At 43.2% G+C, this 22,374-nt stretch overlaps 1 protein-coding gene across 1 annotated transcript in view; it reads right to left on the bottom strand.

Moving 5' to 3' along the window:
- LOC126994337 (nephrin-like) overlaps window positions 1–22,374 on the bottom strand; it is a gene marked incomplete at its 3' end in the record, with an annotated part of 243,840 nt that overhangs the window by 100,890 nt on the left and 120,576 nt on the right. The window contains 1 exon segment of the mRNA XM_050853683.1: window positions 6,825–7,004. Coding sequence (XP_050709640.1) covers window positions 6,825–7,004 — 180 coding nt within the window.

Genomic DNA, 22,374 nt, shown 5'->3' with positions numbered 1-22,374 from the left:
CACTTAACTATTAAAATATTTTAACATCACCGTTCCATCAGTAATGGCGACAACACATAATACCTTCAACGTATTGTATGTATTTGTTTTATGTTGTAGCGTTTTACTACCCTAAACCATCTTATGCAACCATCCCCCCCCCAAAAAAAAGTAATTTTTATAATTTATTTTTAGCAGAAACAATTGGCTTACATTTTATATTCCATCTAAATTTAATTAGCTTAAGTTTAAGGATTACTGCTAGACAAACTTTAAAACCAGGAATTACCCAGCTAATTAACAAAAATATTTTCTCCATGAATGTTTTAATCATGCGCAGGTATCAAAGCAAAGATTATATTTTCGTCAATCAACCGCTGGTAGATAATATTTTTAGGTCGAGGAACGAACACTTGTAGTGACCAGTGATACCGGTGACATATCAATGTAGCAGCAGCAGCAGCAGTGCCTTCCAGTAATACCTACCTGCTGGTGCTGAGGGCTTCCCGGGCCGCCTTTCATCTCACATCACACTCGCGGCTGCCCACACTCGGCCTTCACCCTTGAATTAAAGAGGCATGCTTCCCTGATCCCGGAATGCACGGCCAGGGCTCGAACTTCACCCGCGAGCCAAACCTGGCCGCGCTGATCACAGGCTTACGTGGGCACTGCCGAGGCGAAACGTGTATTTTTATTTTTTTTATAATTCCATGTTATCATTAAGGCGAATCGACACGACACAACTGCAGTGCAAGGCGATCAGATGAAATAATAAGTGTGACTTTGCCTAACACGGAGAGAAAAAGAAAACTAACGAGGTCTGTTTGATGTTCCATTTGGGAGGACACACACACACACAATGCAAGATGGCGCCACTATAAACACTCGCCTGCGCCAGAACGGGCTGGGCCGACCATCAGGCCCCACCTGGAAGAAGCCTTGGGCCGACCATCAGGCCCCACCAGGAAGATGCCTGCCGGCGCAATAGGCAACAACGTAAAAAAAAAAAAAAAAAAAAAAAAAACACACACACACACACACACACACCTAGTTATATATGTGTCCTATATATCTCCTTTCATAAGACTGCTTCTGAGTGGAATTTGTTATGGTTGGTTGGTCGGTGATCTGGGTTCGAGTATTACTTTTCCCCGTGATGCTCCGAAGAAGACGACCTGTCATATTGATGGTCCGTTGAGATGCTCCGGACGGAAGGGAGAGGGAGTTAGTAAGGGCGATTGAAGACTATTGTAGGAGTTATTGGGTTTAAATCGCAAGGGAAGGAAGGAGAGGAAAGGAGGCGGATGGGCATGGAATAGGTGATGAAAAGACCATAGCAGATATGAGTAGCGTGAAAAGAAAAAAAAAGAAAAACAGGATTGAGGGTATTACTTAATGGGAACGAAAAAAAAGATTCTGAGAGAGCGAGAGAGAGAGAGAGAGAGAGAGAGAGAGAGAGAGAGAGAGAGAGAGAGAGAGAGAGAGAGAGAGAGAGAGAGAGAGAGAGAGAGAGAGAGAGAGAGAGAGAGAGAGAGAGAGAGAGAGAGAGAGAGAGAGAGAGAGAGAGAGAGAGAGAGAGAGAGAGAGAGAGAGAGAGAGAGAGAGAGAGAGAGAGAGAGAGAGAAAGAGGGGGGAGGGGAAGGAGGGGAAGAAATCGAAAGGAGAAGGTATAGAAAAGTGAACACTGACAGCGTGGAGGGGAAAAGGGGAATGGATGAAAAGAACAAGGGGAAAAAGGCATGTTGCTATAGCAGAAGGGAGGGGAAAAAAGGGGGAAAGAGGGGGACCTGCACTGAGCATTCATTCTATTACGGGGAAAGGAATAAAACAACAACGGGAAATAAAACGTGGGCGCTACTAAAACTCCCATTGGAAGTAAAATACACTGCGAAAGTTGGGAGGGAAATATTTTTTTATCGCCGGGCTTAAACTAATCATCCTTCCCTCACTCAGCTGTCTGTTTTCCCATAAGTTTTCCAGGCTTTTTCGGGGCATTTTTCCCATAATATATTTACATTTTTTTCACATTCATAATGGAGAAAATTAGTAGAGTGGAAAGATTAGAAGGAAGGCGGCAGGAAAAGGAGGAGGAGGAGGAGGAGGAGGAGGAGGAGGAGGAGGAGGAGGAGGAGTGGGGAAAAATGAGGAGGAGGAGGAGGAAGGGAGAGGGAAGGGACAGGGAAGGAAGAGGAGGAGGAGGAGGAGGAAGAGAGAAAAAGGAAATTATGAAAAATAGAAAGCAAATTAATGAATCTTTGAGTAATTCGTAGAAGATGAAGTAGAAAAAATAATGTTTTTTTAATAAATGTCGATGTATTGAAAAGAGCAGGAATATATAATGAGTGGTAGTAGTAGCAGCAGCAGCAGAAGCAGCAGCAGTAGTCGTGGTGGTAAAAGTAGTAGTAGTAGTAGTAATAGTGGTAGTAGTTGTAGAAGTAGAAGTAGAAGTAGAAGTAGTAGTAGTAGTAGTAGTAGTAGTAGTAGTAGTAGTAGTAGCAGTAATAGTAGTAGTAGTAGTAGTTGTAGCAATAGTTGCAGCAGTAGTAGCAATAGAAGTAGCAGTAATATTCTAGAAGTAGAAGCAGTACAAGCAAAAGTAGAAGTAGAGTAACGATGGTAGTAACAGTAACATATCATTAAAGAAAATAATAATAATAACAACAGTAATTGTAATAATAATATTAATAATAATAATAATAATAATAATAATAATAATAATAATAATAATAATAATAATAATAATAATAATAATAATAATAATAATAATAATAATAATAATAATAATAATAATAATAATAATAATAATAATAATAATAATAATAATAATAGAAATAGTAATAATAATAATAAATATCACGTAAAAATATTAGTTATGACAGCAACGACGACGACAACTACAAAACAATAGCAATAATCATAACTTTTAGAGGGAAGGACGTAAAAAACGCAATTATGAGAGGGAGAAAAATCCCACTTTTTTTCCTACTCGCGCCCCTCCCTTCAGGCAAGGCAGGGAGCAGCCCCGTCTTGGCGCCTCCCTCCCTGCCAGCCTCCCTGCCTCCCCCTCATTCCCAAGCAGCATCCTCGCCCACCCCCTGCCACAGTCATTGTACTTCGGAGGAGCCCTGCAGCATTTTTTTTCCTTTCTCCCTAATTACTACGGCCTTAAGCCTCTGAAAGTGCAATTTGCCGAGTGGAGAAATTAGGAGATTTCACAATATGGAGAAAATTAAATGAAGCAATGTGGAGGGATGGCGCACAGGCGAACTAGGCCCAGCGCACGTGACCAGGCGGAAAAATTACAAGTGACGGTGGAAGTTTAATGTCAAGCGCGTCCGAGAATTGCCCCCTTGGCCGTGTGTGGGCGAGGGTGCAGGAGGGAACGGTGGTCAGGAGTTACTGAGGAGGCGGGAGTCTGTGCTGGTTTGGTAATGTGCTTGTCGGTTTGTGTGGGTGGGTGTGAGGGAGGTTTTTTGTTACAGTAGAGAAAGAAGCTCAAGGACAAAAACAAACCAAACAAAAAAAAAACCGCTCGCACTGCTCCTATAAAAGAAAATAGAGAGAAGTGGTCAGAAAAGAGGTCAATTTCGGGTGGATGCTGGAGGTGAGAGAAAACTGACCAAAAACGTACATTAAAAAACAAAAATATATTGGGAGATAAACATATTACTGACGGTCTTCTGTCCCTTTTAATAATCTTCTCAATTGTTAGTCAGAACACACCGTCATTTAGATCACCCTCGACACGCCCTCAATGAACCGCCGGCGGGAGCTCAAGGCCCACCCCGAGGCACTGAATAAACTTTGGAGGGAGTGAAGGGCGTCTCGGGGGGCGGGTGGGAGGGGCATGGGAGGAAGAGTGGGGGGTTCTCTCTCCCTCCTTTCTTGTTCCTGATGACACCGCCACCTCGCAACACGCGCCCGCCATGCCGCCGCTCATACTCCCGTCGGGAGGAAATCTGCTAATTAAGTCTTTATCTCCACCGATACTGACGCCGCCGCTCTTCTGAATTTCACAAAACTTTTCTCATTTTGGGCCGGCACGAAGACTCTATGTGGAGGGACGGGGAGGGAGGGAGGGGAGAGGGAGGAGAGAATAGAAAGGAGGAAAAGGGGGGAAAGGGAAGAATGGGGGAGTAAGGGTCGGCGTGTTCCCTAACTTAACTCTCCCTTTTCTCCTCCTTCACTTACATCCGCGTTCGTTGAATATCTCTCTCTCTCTCTCTCTCTCTCTCTCTCTCTCTCTCTCTCTCTCTCTCTCTCTCTCTCTCTCTCTCTCTCTCTGTCCCTTACTTCTCTTCCTCCTTCTTAATGGCAGCCGCGGTAAGAACGACCAACAGAACACTAAAAAACGAGGGCTCAGCAGCAGGCGTGAGATTTTCGACTTCAAAAAGCAAGACATTCCCAGCTTAGTAAATATTTGGTAGACGAGAGGTAGTCTTGGGCAGCGAGGCCATCTTAGGTGTGTGTAGGGGAGGGGAGCGGGGGAACAAAATGTGTGTGCGTGTGCGTGTGAGAGAGAGAGAGAGAGAGAGAGAGAGAGAGAGAGAGAGAGAGAGAGAGAGAGAGAGAGAGAGAGAGTGTGTCCTCGGCTAATTAAGTCCGCCACACCACACACTCTCGCTCTGGTAATGAACACCGTAAATAACTTTCTCCAGATGTCTTTTTCTTTCTTTTCTGGCTCACTTTTTCTCGCGCTTTGTCGCACTTTCTTTCCGTCGTCTCTCTCATCATTGGTGGCGCGGATGTCCTTCTCCCTCTCCCTTACAGGACTTCGGGGTCTTCTTTGTCTCTTTCTTTTTTTGCGTAGGACTCCGTTTTTAGGATTTATCTCACTGAACCTTTTTTTTCCCCCTTTTCAATCTGACGGAACATTAACGATTCGTCACTTGGTTGTTCGGATTAGGATAAGTGATCAGTATTGTCATTCCTTTCGGTAGATGTTGTTCGGTTCAAGCCCATTCAGACCACTTAGCCACAAGCAGACTCTTCGGTAGGCTTGAATCCTTTTCCATATTCTCTTTTCTTTTTACAGCAAAGGAGACAGCACAAGGGCACAAAAAAAGGAAAAAATAATAAATAAAAAAGCCCGCTACTTGCTGCTCCTGTAAAGAATCCGAACAGGTGGCCGAAAGGGGGGTCAATTACGGGAGGAGAGGTGTCCTGATACCTATATAGAATAACTAGCTTTTTTTACTTCATCTTATTTTTGTATGATCAGCATAACTCATGTGGGCAGCGTTATAAGGCGTACGACATATACCCACAAAGAAAAGAGACTAATGTGTACAATGAATTATATTACGCTCATTAAAAGCGAATTGAGTCCATTAATCCACATCTACATTACCAGTATTTTTTGTCGAGTGTCATATATTTACGACACTGAGAGAGAAAAAAAAAGTTAATTTAATCGCATGACGCCCGGTAGGTAAGGAGTCATGCCGGTGGTGAAAGTTTATAGCCGTGGGGCTTATGCGCATTAAGGGACACTAGAGGGAGTAAGATAGAAGGAAATATATAGAGGATGCACGGGGAAGGGGACTGAATGGGTTTATAATGAACCTGCCAATTTGCTCATCTATATTGGTTCATATATACATCCTTCCCTGCCTAATCCTGTTCGCTTTCTCTCTCCTGAACCTCTCTCTCTCTCTATGTAAGGGTCGATATTACTTTTTAGTTTCATTGTGGGTTTTATCTTGGCGTCAGTTGTATCATCTACGCTGGTTGTATTCTACCTAATCTTATGTTCCTGCTCTGCTTCCTTCTGTTCCATCTATTTTTTGTCATGTCTCATTCTTCTATGTTATTTTTTTTGCTTCGCCTTCTACCAAATTACTTCTTCCTTTCTAGTTTATACAGTCTCTCTCCTTTTGCTCTGTACATTATCTCTCTCTCTCTCTCTCTCTCTCTCTCTCTCTCTCTCTATTTTGTCGTTATACTGAGCGTTATCAACTGATCCAACCTCGTTCCCGGTAGAACCATAACCAATACACACACACACACACACACACACACACACACACAAACTATTCTTGCCTACTGTCAAAGCCGTGATCACCACTCGCATAAATTCGGTGTCCATCACTAGAAAGAGAGCAGTGCCGCGTGCAGCTCTAAATATAGCACGCGGGGCTTTCATACCCACCACTCGTTGCCACTCTCCCTGCCACTCCGTCAACTCTCGATTCTGTTAGTTGAAGAGATTCGTGCCAGGAGCCGATTCACGGGGTAATATGAAAAAAAATACACAAAAGGAGGTTTTCCCACGTTCAAAATAAAAGAGCTGCATTCAAATCATACATCGTGGATAAAAGTCCCCTGCCAAATATAAAGACTTCCCTTTTTCTTCTTTTAGTTACACAGGTTAGAATGATTTTTTTTTTTTTTTTTAATACACGCATCTACGTAAGTGACTGCATTGCTAGGCTTTCGGGTATTTCGTACAAAAAGAAGGTTAAGTTATCATTCGACTTTATTAGAAGTTGGTAATTTTCAATAAAGTGAGAAAAAATAATGCTTGGTTATGAACATTGATCGCAATATTAGTGCGGACACGCAAATTTTCAAAAGAGAATGAAAGATGTCATTCTTATGAAAGCACTGGATATGATATATAAGGTATAATTTCTAGAAAATTTAAAAACAGAAAGTAAATAAAATTATTAGTTTACTTTTTAAAGTGTGCTCCCGCTAATGTTTTGTACAGGCGAGTGAAATTTTCACAGTGAATATCGCCTCCTCCTCCTCCTCCTCTTCCTCCTCCTCCCCCTCCTCCTACTCCTCTTCCTATCACTACGACTATTAATAACTACAACTAAGAATAGCTGCTCGGTACTCACTAAGGACGGTGAGGTGGCCGGTGCCTCTGATGGGCGGGTGCCCGTCGGCGGGGCCCACTTGGCACTGGTAGTCGGCGTCGTCGTTGAGCGTCGTGTTGTGGATCCTGAGGTGGTGCTCCCCGTCCACGCCGTCTCCGATCATCTCGTAGCGCGGGTAGCCGGGGATGCTCCGGTTGAAGCCTGCAAACAAAAGGGTAAAAACGTTAAGTAAAACAGCTTTCATGTTGCTAGCTACGTACTCGCTGGTAAAACCTACAAAGAGAGAGGCAGAAACTTTGCGTAAGACAAGGGCAGAGAGGTTCAGTGACGGAAAGCAAAACACTTAGTAAAACATTAGTTATGTCGTATAAGTTGTCATCTCTAATAAATTAAACGGTAGAACAGGAAGATATATTATGACTATAAGATATGAAATTTAAAGAGAACAAAGCAGAAACATTGTTTATGATAATAAAAAGCAGGAACGTTGTGTCACAGCACTTTCATGTGGTTGCATTCTAGTCTGTCCAATTACATAATGGAAACTGAACCTTGCAAACATGACAGCTCAAACACAAAACAAAAGTAAAAAGTAAAACAAAAACAGGAACAGCAATGGATAAGCGTTAAGTAAAACAGAAGCAATAAGTGAGTAAACAAAACAAGCATGGTCAAGGAAAAATACGCGAATTTATGGTTATATTCTTGTCATACCCAGCACATGCACGCCGCAAGGCCTTGAATTATTATGAAACAAAGGGAATAGTTCATTGTATTCAGTAACCTTATATCTTCTAAATATTTTTGGCTTTTTTTAATGCTCTGGCCTATAGTGCCGGTTGGCCCGTCATGGCGCAGGAAAGTGGCTTTTTCACAATACAAAGTTCATATCAATATATTTTCTATACCACCACGTTTTACAGCCACTACTTTCCTGAACGTTTAACTTCCTCCCTTCCCACTCAAATCAAATCATTACAATCCTATACTCTACAATTCTAACCACTCACTTTTAACATTCCTCTACTTCTTCCCCAACCGTCACCACAATCAACCCTTCGTTCCTCTCCCCGCCGCCACCATATCATCAGGACACAGGCGGAGGCCACACTGTGCCGGGCCTAGTTAGCGGGTGTCGCGCTGTGTGGCCAAAATTAGGTCACAAATAATTATTACCAGATGTTTCCTCCGGCCGCATCACGCCCTCCTAATTACCTCACCTGAAAACCTGCCCTCATCGTTATACTTGATTAGCTTGACATGTAGGAAGGAAAAAAATAACTAATATGTATTTAGTTCATTGCGAAAGGACATTCGAGCTTATTGTATAAGTGTACCAGAGCTGAATGTTTCTGGAGCTCTCAGTGACCACAGGGCTAGGAGGGTTGCGAATAATCGCTACTAAAAAATAAAATAAAAATACAGGATTGAGTCCCTCCTTACTCATTTATTACTGATCGAGAGAAAATGGAACCAAGACAATGCCAACCATCCTCACACATACAAGAGATCGCCGCCCCCTCCACACACACACACACACACACACACACACACACACACACACACACACATTTTTTAATAATAACGAGGTGTCACGCCGCATCGTAATGGACTCTTCTCATTCAGTCATTACTCATTTGGAGACAAAAGTGTGAGGGCTGACGCCGACAGATTATTAATTATGAAACAATCAACCTAATTCAGTTCTGCGATATTAAAACTATAATTAGCTTGCAGACACACATATGGAAATATACATATCGTGGGGTGAACAAGAAAACAAATTTATAGTATAGTGTTACAATGCCTCTATTCCCAGTAGGTACACGAATAAATAAATGAAAGCTTGTAATTATGGACGTTCTTATTCTGCGTGTTTTAGCGTCCATCAGTGCGTATTAACATGGTATACTGAAAACGCTGTGTGAAGAACATTCTAGAATCTGGTAGGATATCGGTAAATCACTGCAAATTACTCTCTGCTACATATTAGAAACGGGGTCTCGCACGCTTGGCGCTAGACTTGCACTCCTCATGCAGTCCTTGCAGCGCAGTTTAACCGTCCGTATAGTGACACCTTCACTCTAGATTCCAGTTATAGTAGTGAAAGAATAGTAGTAGTAGCAGTAGTAGTAGTAGTAGTAGTTGTTGTTGTTACAGTAGTAGTAGTCGTAGTAATAGAGAGAGAGAGAGAGAGAGAGAGAGAGAGAGAGAGAGAGAGAGAGAGAGAGAGAGAGAGAGAGAGAGAGAGAGAGAGAGAGAGAGAGAGAGAGAGAGAGAGAGAGAGAGAGAGAGAGAGAGAGAGAGAGAGAGAGAGAGAGAGAGAGAGAGAGAGAGAGAGAGAGAGAGAGAGAGAGAGAGAGAGAGAGAGAAATTTCTAATACAAAGAATACACAAAGCGACGGAAGTAAACGCAACTAATGATGAACACAGACAGAGAACAAAACAGATAGCCCGACACAGCAGAACAGACAGCGAGAGACAGGAAGACAAAGACAAAGACAACGGAATAGCCATGCGTGCACACATTCATACAAAAAGACATAAACAAACGCAGAAGTGCATACATACATTCCACCAGACCAATACCAAAGGACAGTAAGAGCGAGAGACAGACAGACAGACAGGCAAACATGAACACGTAAATGCCAGGGATCATAGGTAGGTGGGTGGGGAGTGAGAGGGCACGCTAGAGTAGGTGGGTTAGCGGGTGGGTAGGCGGCAGGAATCATGGATAGGTGGGTGGGAGGACGGGAGGGTAAGCTAGAGTAGGTGGAGTGGCGAGGGAGTAGGTTGGTGGTTAGGTGGTAAGTAGGTGGAGGTGGCAGTGTCCCAAGCGTAGGTTTTTCCACGCTTCCTCGAGTATGACGTCAGAGAGGAAAAGTTGAAAATATGTTGTGCGGAGCAACAGTGAGCCGTCAGGAAAAGAGAAGCTTAGCATCAAAGGCTTCGGAGTTTCCAGAGGAGAAAGAGAGAAGGGAGGCCAGGGTGAGATAAAATGGGCAAGATATGTCTTTAATATCTCCCATTTATTAATTTCACTTATCACGAGTTCTGAACGCAAATAATTATAAGCACGGTTATCTAGATGTGAAATCAATTAATATCTTCCATTTCGAAATTCTGCCTGCGTTGTAAACTTATCAAGTCTGGATTTACGTAATTCAACTTATCAGAGCTAGGCACAATCCTATGTTGCTGTTGTTTTGACATTTCCACGAACACATCTTGATGAAACGCAATGTAATACAAAGTAGACCACCACTCGTAGATTATACAGGGTTAACACACACACACACACACACACACACACACACACACACACACACACACACACACACACACACACACGCACACACACACGCACACACAAGAAGCCTGTAACGCCCTCATGCACGGGCTTCACCCTTACCCACACTCTCCGCCTCACACGTGTCTCCTCGCACGACGCATGGAAGCGCGGGACAAAAATATCACTTTCATGGGAAGCGTTCCATAATGATGCAGGATATGTTTCACGCCGCGCACATCCTTATCAGCATCAGATATCTATATTATTCCTGTTGGCACATTTTTGGCATCTTATCCTTTCACATCTCCATGCCGCCACCTGAAAGCAAGCCCGCACACACACACACACACACACACACACACACACACACACACACACACGCGCGCGCGCGGGCGCGCGCGCGCGTATGCATATGACAGGGAGAGGCAAACCATGGTCAGTGACAAGGGAAAACATAGTACGATTATGTATTTTCCCCGCTTTCTGCAAATATTCCGTCTTTTAATCCAATTGCAGCGAGTCGCCTGAGCTGCATATGACCAGTCACCAGCGACGGCCACCCAGCACACCGGGTATTGATCCGTCCGCAAGGATTACATTGGCCTCAAGTTTTCTAGTCCCAGATCTGGCACGAAACATGAGAAAGTTTCAAGAACGTGGAATGGGAAGATGAAGCTTGTTCTGTGCTTGGTGGGGTCTCTTGTCTCAATAGACAAGGAATTATAAGGCGAACGCAGGTGGACCCTCAAGACTGCAAAACTGCAATGACGTAGTATTGGAGGCTCAGGTGAATCAGAAGGAAACTAAGAAAACAGAAGTAAAGGTTTATGTACTTGGAATCTAAGACTAAACATGAAAATTGCAACTAACAACGATACACCAAAGCTCATCCTTCTGTCTCTTGCTACAATGAAAACAAAGTTTTACTGATGAATTATTTCTTTGGAAAACCGTGACACATTTTTGTTGTGCAATACGGACGCGTACATCTATTTGAATTTATCATTCATGACTTTAGTTTTTTATTAAATATCGCAGTCAAATACCTGTTCTTGCAACCGGAGACAGAGTAAAGTCTTAACGTTGAGTGAGGATGAAATACGAAACACTGTTCGCTTCTCTTCCTCGGTGTTGCATATATCAGAAACAAAGAAATAGACACGAGTCAAAACGAACTACCATTAAAGATATTTCACTCGGCACTGGGAAGAAAAATCAATAAATGGAAAACCGAGCAATTCAAATATTTCTCAACGACTGAGATATGATACGGAGACGGAAACTGACAAAGGTGGGTCTGGACTAAGAGTGAGAGAGAGAAAAAAAGGCTCTTGAGACAAAATGAATGTGGAAAGTTCAGAGAAAGTGAGTGACATAGGAAAGGACGCAAACAGGTATTGATGAGTGGACTGGGGGCAGGGAGTGAGGTTAAAGTTCAACTCTGTGGAGGCTGTTCCAGCAAGAGGTAGACAAAAGGGTGCTGGAGGAATACCCACGATAGACACCTCTCCTTCACACACTCAGCCTTGAGCAGACACTACTTGATCGTCTCTCTAATGAAAAAAAAAATATATATAAAAACGTGACTTTCGATATAAATAACGGCATCCTAAACAGGAAAAACAAAATTCCGAGTATATTACATTTTTCATCTGCAAATGAGACCAAAAAAAATAGTACACCCAAACTTGAATATGATTTTCAATGGCACGTGTATTTTCGCACTGCCAATCAAAACAAAAATACATGAGGTCTTTTATGCACCAATGTTTTCATGAGTTGCAATTATAACCTTTTAGAAACGTTGCATATTTAGTTACAAATTATTTAATTATATAAGATAATTACATAACTTCAGAAGCCTGAGTTGGAGTAATGTTCAACCATAACTAGCGCAGCAATTGTGGCCGAGATACACAAACATACATAAACAAACAAGGAGGACATGCATCAACAATTTCGAGGAGAACACATTCACAAGCACGAGACTCGTACAAGAAAACAAAACCAGCACGAAACCACATGAGAAACACGGCAGCACGCCGGACGCAGCTCAAAAGTCAGAGTTTCCAAGCGTGAAATCTTATTAGGCAGCGCCACTCTCTTGGCGTACATAATTAACCGGGTCCTTCACAAACCCTGCCCGCCGTGTATGGCAACGAGGAGTGATATCCAATTAATGGGTTATAATGAGGCCAGTTGGAGGTGAGGCTTGGCTGCGCGGGAAAGGGAGGCCGGAACGGAGGTTGAGGATTAATAAACCACGGACAAATATGGACGACTGCGGCAACAAAGGAGGTTAGTGGTGAAATTAATGTTCCTCACCTCGCTGGCTTGTTATCTTGCTACACTACATAAACACTTTCTGATGCTACTATATAAAAGCTCAGAGAGAAACTTTCGCTACACATTATATAACCCTGAACCTAAATTACAAGCTGTTTATTTACTTACTTTTTGAAACGGTCACATCTTAAATACTTCTCGTTACATCATGTACGTAAATTTGGCCTATCCTGTCCACTGACTCAAAAGGAAGCTTTCGTAACACGTCCCCTACTGATAGGTGATTACATGTTGATTGTTTAATTAAAGTTTGGATTTTTTTTTTTATCCTTTCTCATAAAATACTCTAAAGAAATAACCTGTTAGCGGTCATGAAGGTACCTAGCATGGCATCGATGGAGGATAAGTAAGGTGATCAAGGCAATGTAGTGTCTCGGTGGCGTAGAAGGACAGGAACATGCTTCTCAACGTTCAGTTTTACCAATTACTTTCCTTTGAAGCTAATTAATTCACTGAGAGACAACCTAGGAGTACGGGCAAGGTGATATATAGTGCATTAATCCTACCAATTAAAAACTTAAGGCCTACTACGCATTAAGACAGCAAGCCCAAGAAAGTGATAGATTCCTCACATTCCAAGGGATGAAACTTTAATTCCACGTAAACATGTAGTTAATAGGTGTTATTAATCTCCGTCTCTCTCGCAGCAGATTGCGTGGAAAAACTAAAGCCTCGTTGAGCACTTCCCGTTTCAGATTTTTTCGCCTCGATAGACAGCGAAAAGTGGGGTTAATTTAGTGCGTTAATATCTATTCTCACAAATTACCACGAGAAAAAAAAAGAAAATAAATTGATTGGTTGGAAAGGATAGAGCGAGAAAAACTACTTAGCGTGTTGTCAACTTATACACCAGAAAATACAAGAAAATAATATAAAAAGATTTACAATGACAAAAGGGAGCCTGGCTGAGGGCGATGATAATTTTTCAATGCAGATCTCCACGAGTCCCCTCCCTCCCTCCCCCCCCTCACGCACACAAAAAAGAGTAGGAGAATAACTCAAATCCATTACACTACAAACACATACACACTTTCATACACCTACCTACCAACCTACCTACCTACAGCCTAACTACGTACCTATTTACCTACCAACACACACACACACACACACACACACACACACGGAGCTACCGCTCCGGTAGCTCAATCGGTTAGAGCGCCGCGCTGCAGGGCTTCACGGCCAAACAGGCGGCGGTTCGAGCCCCGCTCAGGCCGGATTCTTTCCCTTGACTAGGAGTGGTTACTTTCCCCACTTGAGCAAAGGGGATGGGGGGGGGGGGAGGTCCTGGCAGTACCCAGAGATCGACAAAATGAGCACTTGCTCACGTCGTGAGGGTACCTGCTGGCGAAGGCGAGTCTAACTCGTGATCAGGTCGTGGTGAGTTACAAACACACACACACACACACACACACACACAAACGCACGCTCGCAGACATACAAGGCAACGCAGCAGTTTAAGTGTAACATTTCAAATAATAAAAACAAAATGCAGTTTCAGGAAGTAAACAAGGAAGTGATTGGTGGCTTTGAATATCTGTGTATTGTGTTTGTTTTGATAGGTAAATAGGTACGTGTGTGTGTGTGTGTGTGTGTGTGTGTGTGTGTGTGTGTGTGTGTGTGTGTGTGTGTGTGTGTGTGTGTGTGTGTGTGTGTGTGTGTGTGTGTGTGTGTGTGTGTGTGTGCTTGTTTCCGGGACCGGCGGCAGCTTCCCATTATGTGTGTAGCAAGCAATTAACCCAAAACTAATTTACAGTTTAGCGAACGAACAAATGCACGCGCGAATATTTGAAAAAAAAATTACAAAGTGTTTTTATTTGCAAACGTGAAAATACTTAATGACCTTCCTCCTCCCACCGACCCTAAGAGGCCTAAAACACTCTCTCTCTCTCTCTCTCTCTCTCTCTTTGTGTATGTAATAACACCACAGTTTAACAAGATCCAAGGCGCCCTCTGCTCGTGCCGGGTAAATGAATGCATCTGTGGCCGGGGCTCGTAATGAAGTGTTCGGAATGAGGCATCGGGAAGGGGCGGCAACCAGGAATGAGAAATGTAAATTGGACGACGTGGGAGAGAAATAGCCTACAGGTTACTGCTTCTTGATTGATATGGGGGCATGCGACTCTAAAAAGAAACCTGAATACTGACAAAAAAAAACTTGGATATAATGGTACACAAGGACAGAGTAGAATGCCAAGCAGACTACCGGATAGCAATTGATAAAGGTTACGTAAGGCTTGAAAACTGAATACTGTAACATGAATACTAGCTTGAATGTGAAAACTGAATGCTGCAACTTGAACTGTAACTTGAATACTGTAACTGTGAATAATAACTGGAATACTCTGAGCAGCAAACGAAAGGAGTAACAGAGATAGATAGAAAAGACAGATGATAAGAATTCTGTGTATCACAAAAAAAATATTAAATAGATCTGAAAATGAAAAAGAAATAAAAGCATAAGGAACTAGATGACAACGACGAAACAACATGCAGATTAATGTTTGATTGAAAACTTTGCGTGATTACAGGAGAGAGAGAGAGAGAGAGAGAGAGAGAGAGAGAGAGAGAGAGAGAGAGAGAGAGAGAGAGAGAGAGAGAGAGAGAGAGAGAGAGAGAGAGAGAGAGAGAGAGAGAGAGAGAGAGAGAGAGAGAGAGAGAGAGAGAGAGAGTGTGTGTGTGTGTGTGTGTGTGTGTGTGTGTGTGTGTGTAATAAAAATAATAAACAGTTTATTGCATGAAGTACCAGGCAGCCCTAGAGCTGAAAATATACATCAAAGGAAGATTAAATGAAATGAATGAGACAAATGAACAAAATAATATGATTCAAAATAAAAAGGAAAACAGAAATAACAATAATAGCAATAATAGTAATAATACGATGTGTGTGTGTGTGTGTGTGTGTGTGTGTGTGTGTGTGTGTGTGTTAAGAAGATGCAAAAGATAAGGGATGATAGCATAGTAGCGGACGGGTTATTGCATGCCTGACAAGATTCTGCGTGATTTAACGGTGCGACGCAAATACTAAAACGTCAAAAATAATATTCAGGAGAGAGGCGGAGAATTGAAAGGATGAATATTGTCAAGGGAATAGGAAAACATTTAAAACTTAGGACAAGTCGTGAAATGAGTTTGCCGGAAATTATTCTTGATTTTTCAGCTGTCTGTCACCACCTGTCTCTCGCCGCGTCTCTTCTTTTTTTTTTTTTTTGTGTGTGTGTGTCTTTTTCCTTTCCCCTTGCCAATCCTCTTCTCTGTTCGTCTATCTGTTTGACCGTCTCTCTCTCTCTCTCTCTCTCTCTCTCTCTCTCTCTCTCTCTCTCTCTCTCTCTCTCTCTCTCTCTCTCTCTCTCTCTCTCTCTCTCTCTCTCTCTCTCTCTCTCTCTCTCTCTTCGAGGACACCAGCGTATACATTCTCAAAAACACACTTCCAAGGATTCAGGAATTGTACATCGCAGAAAAAAATATTCACACCCCCATCAGTGAACAGAAACCATTGATGTGCTCACTGCTGGGGCTTCCGGCTATATACACACACACACACACACACACACACACACACACACACACATACACACACACACGATTTCGAGTCCATCACATGATCAGGCCGTGGCGAAGTACACACACACACACACACACACACAAACACCTTTCGTCATCTTTTCGTTTCTGACAAATAAATCAGACCGTCGCTCGAAACCTACAAGATCGGTTAACATTCTTCGTGGCTGAAAGACTAAGAGGACTGACTATATGGCTTCCCACATCTCTTCCGTATTCCAGGGCCGCTGCTCAAGAAACACGTATAGAGCAAGTAGAGAGGGCTAAAACTCGCGCGACGTAATGCTTATATCGAAGAAAATAACTCATAAAACGTTTTCTTATTATATTTTTCGTACCAGAAGTTTTGAAAGCTTACTAACACATTCCGATCTTCAAAGGACTGAGAACTGACAGTCAACACGATTTGGAGAGCTTTAAATAAAACTTGAATATTTCTGTTAACTTTTACTTCTATTCTGATGCTTAAACTTTTACTGCGTCTTCTCCCTTTAAATCTCCTCCTCGCGCTGCAGCCCAGTAATGGTGGTGTTCTTTGTGATGGTGCAGACTGTGTTGAGAGTGACTCCATGTTGCTCTGCCTCTACTATACGTATTATGTGAGAGCTGCTTTGCTTGAGTTCATTTGGGTCGGGTTAGGTATGGCTGGGTTTGAGTTGGCGAGGTTGGGTTGGGTTTGATTTGGCGAGGTTGGGTTGGGTTTGATTTGGCGAGGTTGGGTTGGGTTTGATTTGGCGAGGTTGCGTTGGGTTTGATTTGGCGTGGTTGGGTTGGGTTTGATTTGGCGAGGTTGGGTTGGGTTTGATTTGGCGTGGTTGGGTTGGGTTTGATTTGGCGTGGTTGGGTTGGGTTTGATTTGGCGAGGTTGGATTGGGTTACATTCGGTCTGGATAGGCTTGGTTTGGTCTGATTTGGTTATGTTTGAGATATATATGGTATGTTTGAGTTGGGTTAGATTATACTGGGTTGACTAAGCAAGGTTGGGTTGTTATATATAGTTTGTTTAGGTTGGATTATGTTTGAATAGACTTGCTTAGGTTTCGTTCGGTTAGGTGGGGACAGGGGGCACTAACATGTTACTTAAGGCACACTTGGTATACACTTTTAATTAAACTGAACGCATCTTACTCCGTCTTAACCTCTTTTAAGCAATAAACTAGTCGCATAATCATTTTAATCGTTTCCCCAGCCAGCAAAGGAAAGAAGCCATACTATTTGAAAGCCGCAAATCACGTTGAACGCACGCTTAAAGGAAGCTAGATAAAAAGATATTCAGTAAAGGTCCCCCAACCATCGTTCTGGCCGCGATATCTCCCCCTCGCCGCACACAACTCGCACTAACTAACGCCGCAAGCAACCGTGAGCATTGCATTCGTGTGAAAATACCCTGAATCCTTACAAGGCAAGGGAGAACACACACACACACACACACACACACACACACACACACACAGAAACACAAACACACATATATACTCCGCCGCCGCCCAACGTTTACACACACAACGCGAAAAATGTTTGGCCCCCGCACACGGATGTTTAGGTTGCGACTCACAGGTGGGCGCTTCACTACAGGATGTTTAAAGGAGCTGTCAAAGAGAAGATGAAAAAAGAGAAAAGGAAAAGGTCGACTCACGAATCAGTTTCAGATCAATGACATCGATTCCACTCATTTTTAATGCCAAGAAGCTTATGCATTTTACTAATTACACTGCAACACTTTGGCGACTTCAAGCATTTCGGCCGTCACGTGACTGATACCATTTAAAGTTACAGACTGGAAACTGGAGGTAAACACAAATAATTGGCAAGTGCAGGTGTAGTAAGCAGTACACTGAATATATATCATAAGGGTTTAAATAGTTTCGACAGATAGAAAAGACAAAAAACATATGCAAATAGCTATTAATCTGAAATTTCATCACCGACTGAGACTCCTTCGTGAGCACGCCCAGGAAAAGAAAAAACAAAACTATATGTTCACTCTATTCTTTACGAAACAAAATATAACAAAACAAAATCGCTCTTCGTCTCTAAGGACAAACACAATTTATGGTAAGGTGCCGGCTGGGGCGGGGAGTGGGCAGGGGTGGGTTAGCGGTGGTCCTGGCGGCGGGGACGGGAACACATCGCGGTGATCCCAATAAACGAACACCCCAGAATTAATACAATTTACCAAACTCACTTTCGTACGTTGTGGTGAGAGGCCTATCGTCGAGAGAGAGAGAGAGAGAGAGAGAGAGAGAGAGAGAGAGAGAGAGAGAGAGAGAGAGAGAGAGAGAGAGAGAGAGAGAGAGAGAGAGAGAGAGAGAGAGAGAGAGAGAGAGAGAGAGAGAGAGAGAGAGAGAGAGAGAGAGAGAGAGAGAGAGAGAGAGAGAGAGAGAGAGAGAGAGAGAGAGAGAGAGAGAGAGAGAGAGAGAGAGAGAGAGAGAGAGAGAGAGAGAGAGAGAGAGAGAGAGAGAGAGAGAGAGAGAGAGAGAGAGAGAGAGAGAGAGAGAGAGAGAGAGAGAGAGAAACAGTAACGTGGTTCATATTTTCTCCCGCAAAACGTAATGTCATTAATGAGTGCCATAATGAGAGGAAGTGAAATAGTGTGTGTGTGTGTGTGTGTGTGTGTGTGTGTGTGTGTGTGTGTGTGTGTGTGTGTGTGTGTGTGCGGAGATAGACGAAAATACGCACATTTATGTTCGCTGTGAACGTATGTCAGCAATGTCTACAAATACAACAAACAAATTCTCTCTCTTCCCCGTGGAACATATGGCATTTAATTACAAAGCATTATAAAACTTAATAAAACAAGCCATATTTTTGTCTCCTAAGAAACCTACGAACATTTATTTGAGAGCGGAGATTACAGAGCAGGCACAAACAGTGTAAACATCTCTCGAGCACTTAATGAGCTCGGTCTGGCAAGGCGGCCTAAAACGTGGCTGGCTGTCCTATTCTTCCTTCAGCGGGGAATCAGTAGCCCATTCATTGCGGCGAGACACAGCGCTGCTTCGTCACCCTGCCTGACAGCATGGTGAGTTCTTACGTACGGTGATTGTCTTCTCTCTCTCTCTCTCTCTCTCTCTCTCTCTCTCTCTCTCTCTCTCTCTCTCTCTCTCTCTCTCTCTCTCTCTCTCTCTCTCTCTCTCTCTCTCTCTCTCTCTCTCTCTCATACCATACTCATACAATAACCATACTTCTGCTAACCAGACACACATCATACAACGACATACAGCCTTCATGTCATTCGCCTTGTAATCGTTTCCCACCACAATATAATGTAGCGCTTCCCCATACATACTCAACTTCAAAATAACCTAAACTTCGGCCGGATGCTACACATACATTCCTTCTTTCAGTTCATTAGCGGCGAGCGAACGAACGTAAGTCTTACTGCTTTCTTTCGTGACACACTTCGACATTCTTACAGTGGCAGGGAAAGAGTTAGTGCGCTCTGACATGCCAGCTCTCGACAACGGCTTTCCTCAACTCCTTCCTCTTCATAATACTCGCACACACACATACACACGCACGCACGCCCTCCCTACCTCGTTCTTTCACGCCTTTCCCTCAGTTTCTCCCTCCACCTTGCCACTTAGTTACCTCTGCACACATAAATTTTCCACTTTTTTCCTCACTCACCCACGTGCTGCTTCTCTGTCTTGTAATAACTGTCATTTCGTACTCTTTTTTCCACCTTTCTCCTTCTTCATCCTCTTCATTCATTCATTCATCATCTTCAGGTTTCTCTTTCTCTTATAACACTCTCCTTCACCCTCTTCCGTCTACAGTATCTTTCTTTCTTTTCCTTCGCTCATTATCTTGTCTTTCTTCTTTGCCGCAGAGTTTCTTTTCACCTTACACATCATTTCACTTTCTTTACATCTCCACTTCACCCTCTCATCCTTTTCCTTGTCGTCCTCATTGCTCTTCTAAAACCTCCTTCTTTTTATCTATCCTTTATAGGAAATCGCCTCTCAAGCACCTACCTCTATTAACCTTTCCACCACCATTCCTCTCACCTTTGTATGCAATTTTCACAACTCCACTTAACCCATGACCTTCACTCCCTCCCTCCCCCTACCTTCTACACCCCTGGGATCCTGAAACAATAAATCAGACAATCATGTAATCAGACTAAATTCGAGGCGTCACGAAACCTCTTGCCTAGATTGTCGGGATGGCGGAAAAATAGTAAATTGGGTGAGAATGCACAAGGAACTTTATGCGACATTAAAGCTGAAAAATTACTGGTAGACTTCGGCGAGGAATATAAGGTAAGGAAATTAACCTCTAGTCGGCTGCAGGGTTAGTTAAAGGGTGAATGTTGGGAGGTAGAAAAAGGTAAATTGGAACAGAATGAAGAAAAATGTCAGCCAAAGATAATAGCCACAACATTACTTACGTTCTTCAGTTGGAAATGTAATTAAAGGAAAGGAACCCCAAGGCAAGTGAAAGTAAATTTAGGAGAGGAATGTAAGGAAGACAGACTAAAAAGTAAATTGGAATAGAACTGGAAAGAAGAGTAACCTGGTGCATGTCTGAAAATTACAAATATTCTTCGGTCCAAAATGAATAATAGGGAAAGGGACCTCCAGGCGTGTGCGGGGTGAGTTTTAACAGGGGAATGTAAGGGACTGAAACTGAATGTACTAGAAGGATATTTTTAGCCGACTCTATGACGGAGAAATCACTGGTACAACTTGGGCGAGAAATATATGGTAAATAAATGAGTTCCAGATAGGTGTGGGACAGGGTAAAGAAGGGAATAAAGAGGAGAGGAGTTTCAGAGCGACGTATTGTGACAAAGCAGGAATTTCACGTGTTTTCCGGTACTTACGAACTCTGGGATCACGTGGCCCTCGATAATAGGGTCCCGGCATGAAAGTCGTGAGTGCCTATTGTGAGAGGCGACGGAAGAGTCACTAGCAGTCAGGAAAAGGAAGAAGTTATTGTAGTGGGAGCAGCAGCAGGAGGAGGAGGAGGCGGAGGAGGCGTAGGAGGTGGAGGTGGGGGTGGGGGTGGAGGAGGAGGAAGAGAAGGAGAAAGAGAGGAAACGTAGAGTGAAAAGGAAAAGAAATAATATATAGTAATACGACAAAAGGACACTGCACAGGCGAGGGAAAAAGCTACCAGTAATCAAAGAACAGGAAAAAAAATATTGCTGTGGAAGGGCGCGGAGCAGAATGAGAAAAGGAGAGAAAACTAGGGAAAAAATGGCAGAACGGACATGAGGGAGAGATATGTCATTAGATAGCATCTTCTTATCTCCTTTAATAGACAAGAAGAATAAAAAAAAAGACTGGTAAAATTATAATGGCGAGAAAACCGAAATAATTAAAACAGTATATAAATTAAAGATTCCGTAGAAAACAGCAACAGCGGGAAAATGGAAGGTGTAATTCAGTAAGCAACCGCGTTATGGCCAGCAACGGTGGCTAACACGACCCATTACCACGCACGGGCAGGGCCTTCACCGGGGAGTCCACGCCCCATCAAAGCTGTTTAGGCCTCCCAACTCCCGGCTAACAGGATGACTAAGAACTTACATGCTTCCCCTCCGTGTTTGAGATTTACCACTTTCCCCGGGCATCCCCGCCGAGCAGATCAAAGCAAGAGGAAGTTCCGAGTGCGTGGGGCTGGGCGGGCGAGCTCTTCGTACACAAACAAATACAAAACAGAGGAGTCGAGTTTGCTATCGGAATAAGCCCGGCAGCATTAGGTGGGCGCACACGAGTTTTCATCAGGAGGGTAAACACAACATCCTTTTATCCTGCCCCCGATGGCTCCGCTCTGACCACGGCCCGCACGGCAAACACACGCACGCACGGCCTCCTCCTCCTCCTCCTCCTCCTCCTCCTCCTCCTCTTCCATCACCACCCCTCACCTACCATCACTTCCAGCGGCAGTAGACAAGAGAAAAATGTATATAACTATAAATGAACTTTGCCTTTCGAGATCACGACGATGGAAATAGAGTGGAGGTGAACTCTCCGAAAATTAATAAAAAAGAATGACAGCAAAAAGATAAAACTATTACGTAAGAGATAAACTAACATTAACAAATTTCAATCACAAGTTCCGGTCCAGCAAAATAAAGGAATGAAAGCATATAAAATATCAAACACACAAATATGAGACGTGGCTTTTCGAAATATAAATCATGAAAATAAAGATCTAATAGAAAAAATAAATAACATTATAGAGTGGGATGATTGTGCTCCCCTGAGCGGCAGTATGACACCTTTATCCCATCACCTGTTAAAAAGTGGCTTCCTCGCCGCCCTCTCTCGCGTCTCTGAGGTGTGCTGTTGGAGCAGGAAAATGGGTAATACACGAGGGCTGAGGGAAAGAAGCCATTTGGGAGGCGGAGAGAGGGGA

Source organism: Eriocheir sinensis, chromosome 1 (assembly GCF_024679095.1).
Source record: "Eriocheir sinensis breed Jianghai 21 chromosome 1, ASM2467909v1, whole genome shotgun sequence".
Taxonomy (NCBI): Eukaryota; Metazoa; Arthropoda; class Malacostraca; order Decapoda; family Varunidae; genus Eriocheir; species Eriocheir sinensis.
This window is presented reverse-complemented; position numbering and strand designations above follow the sequence as displayed.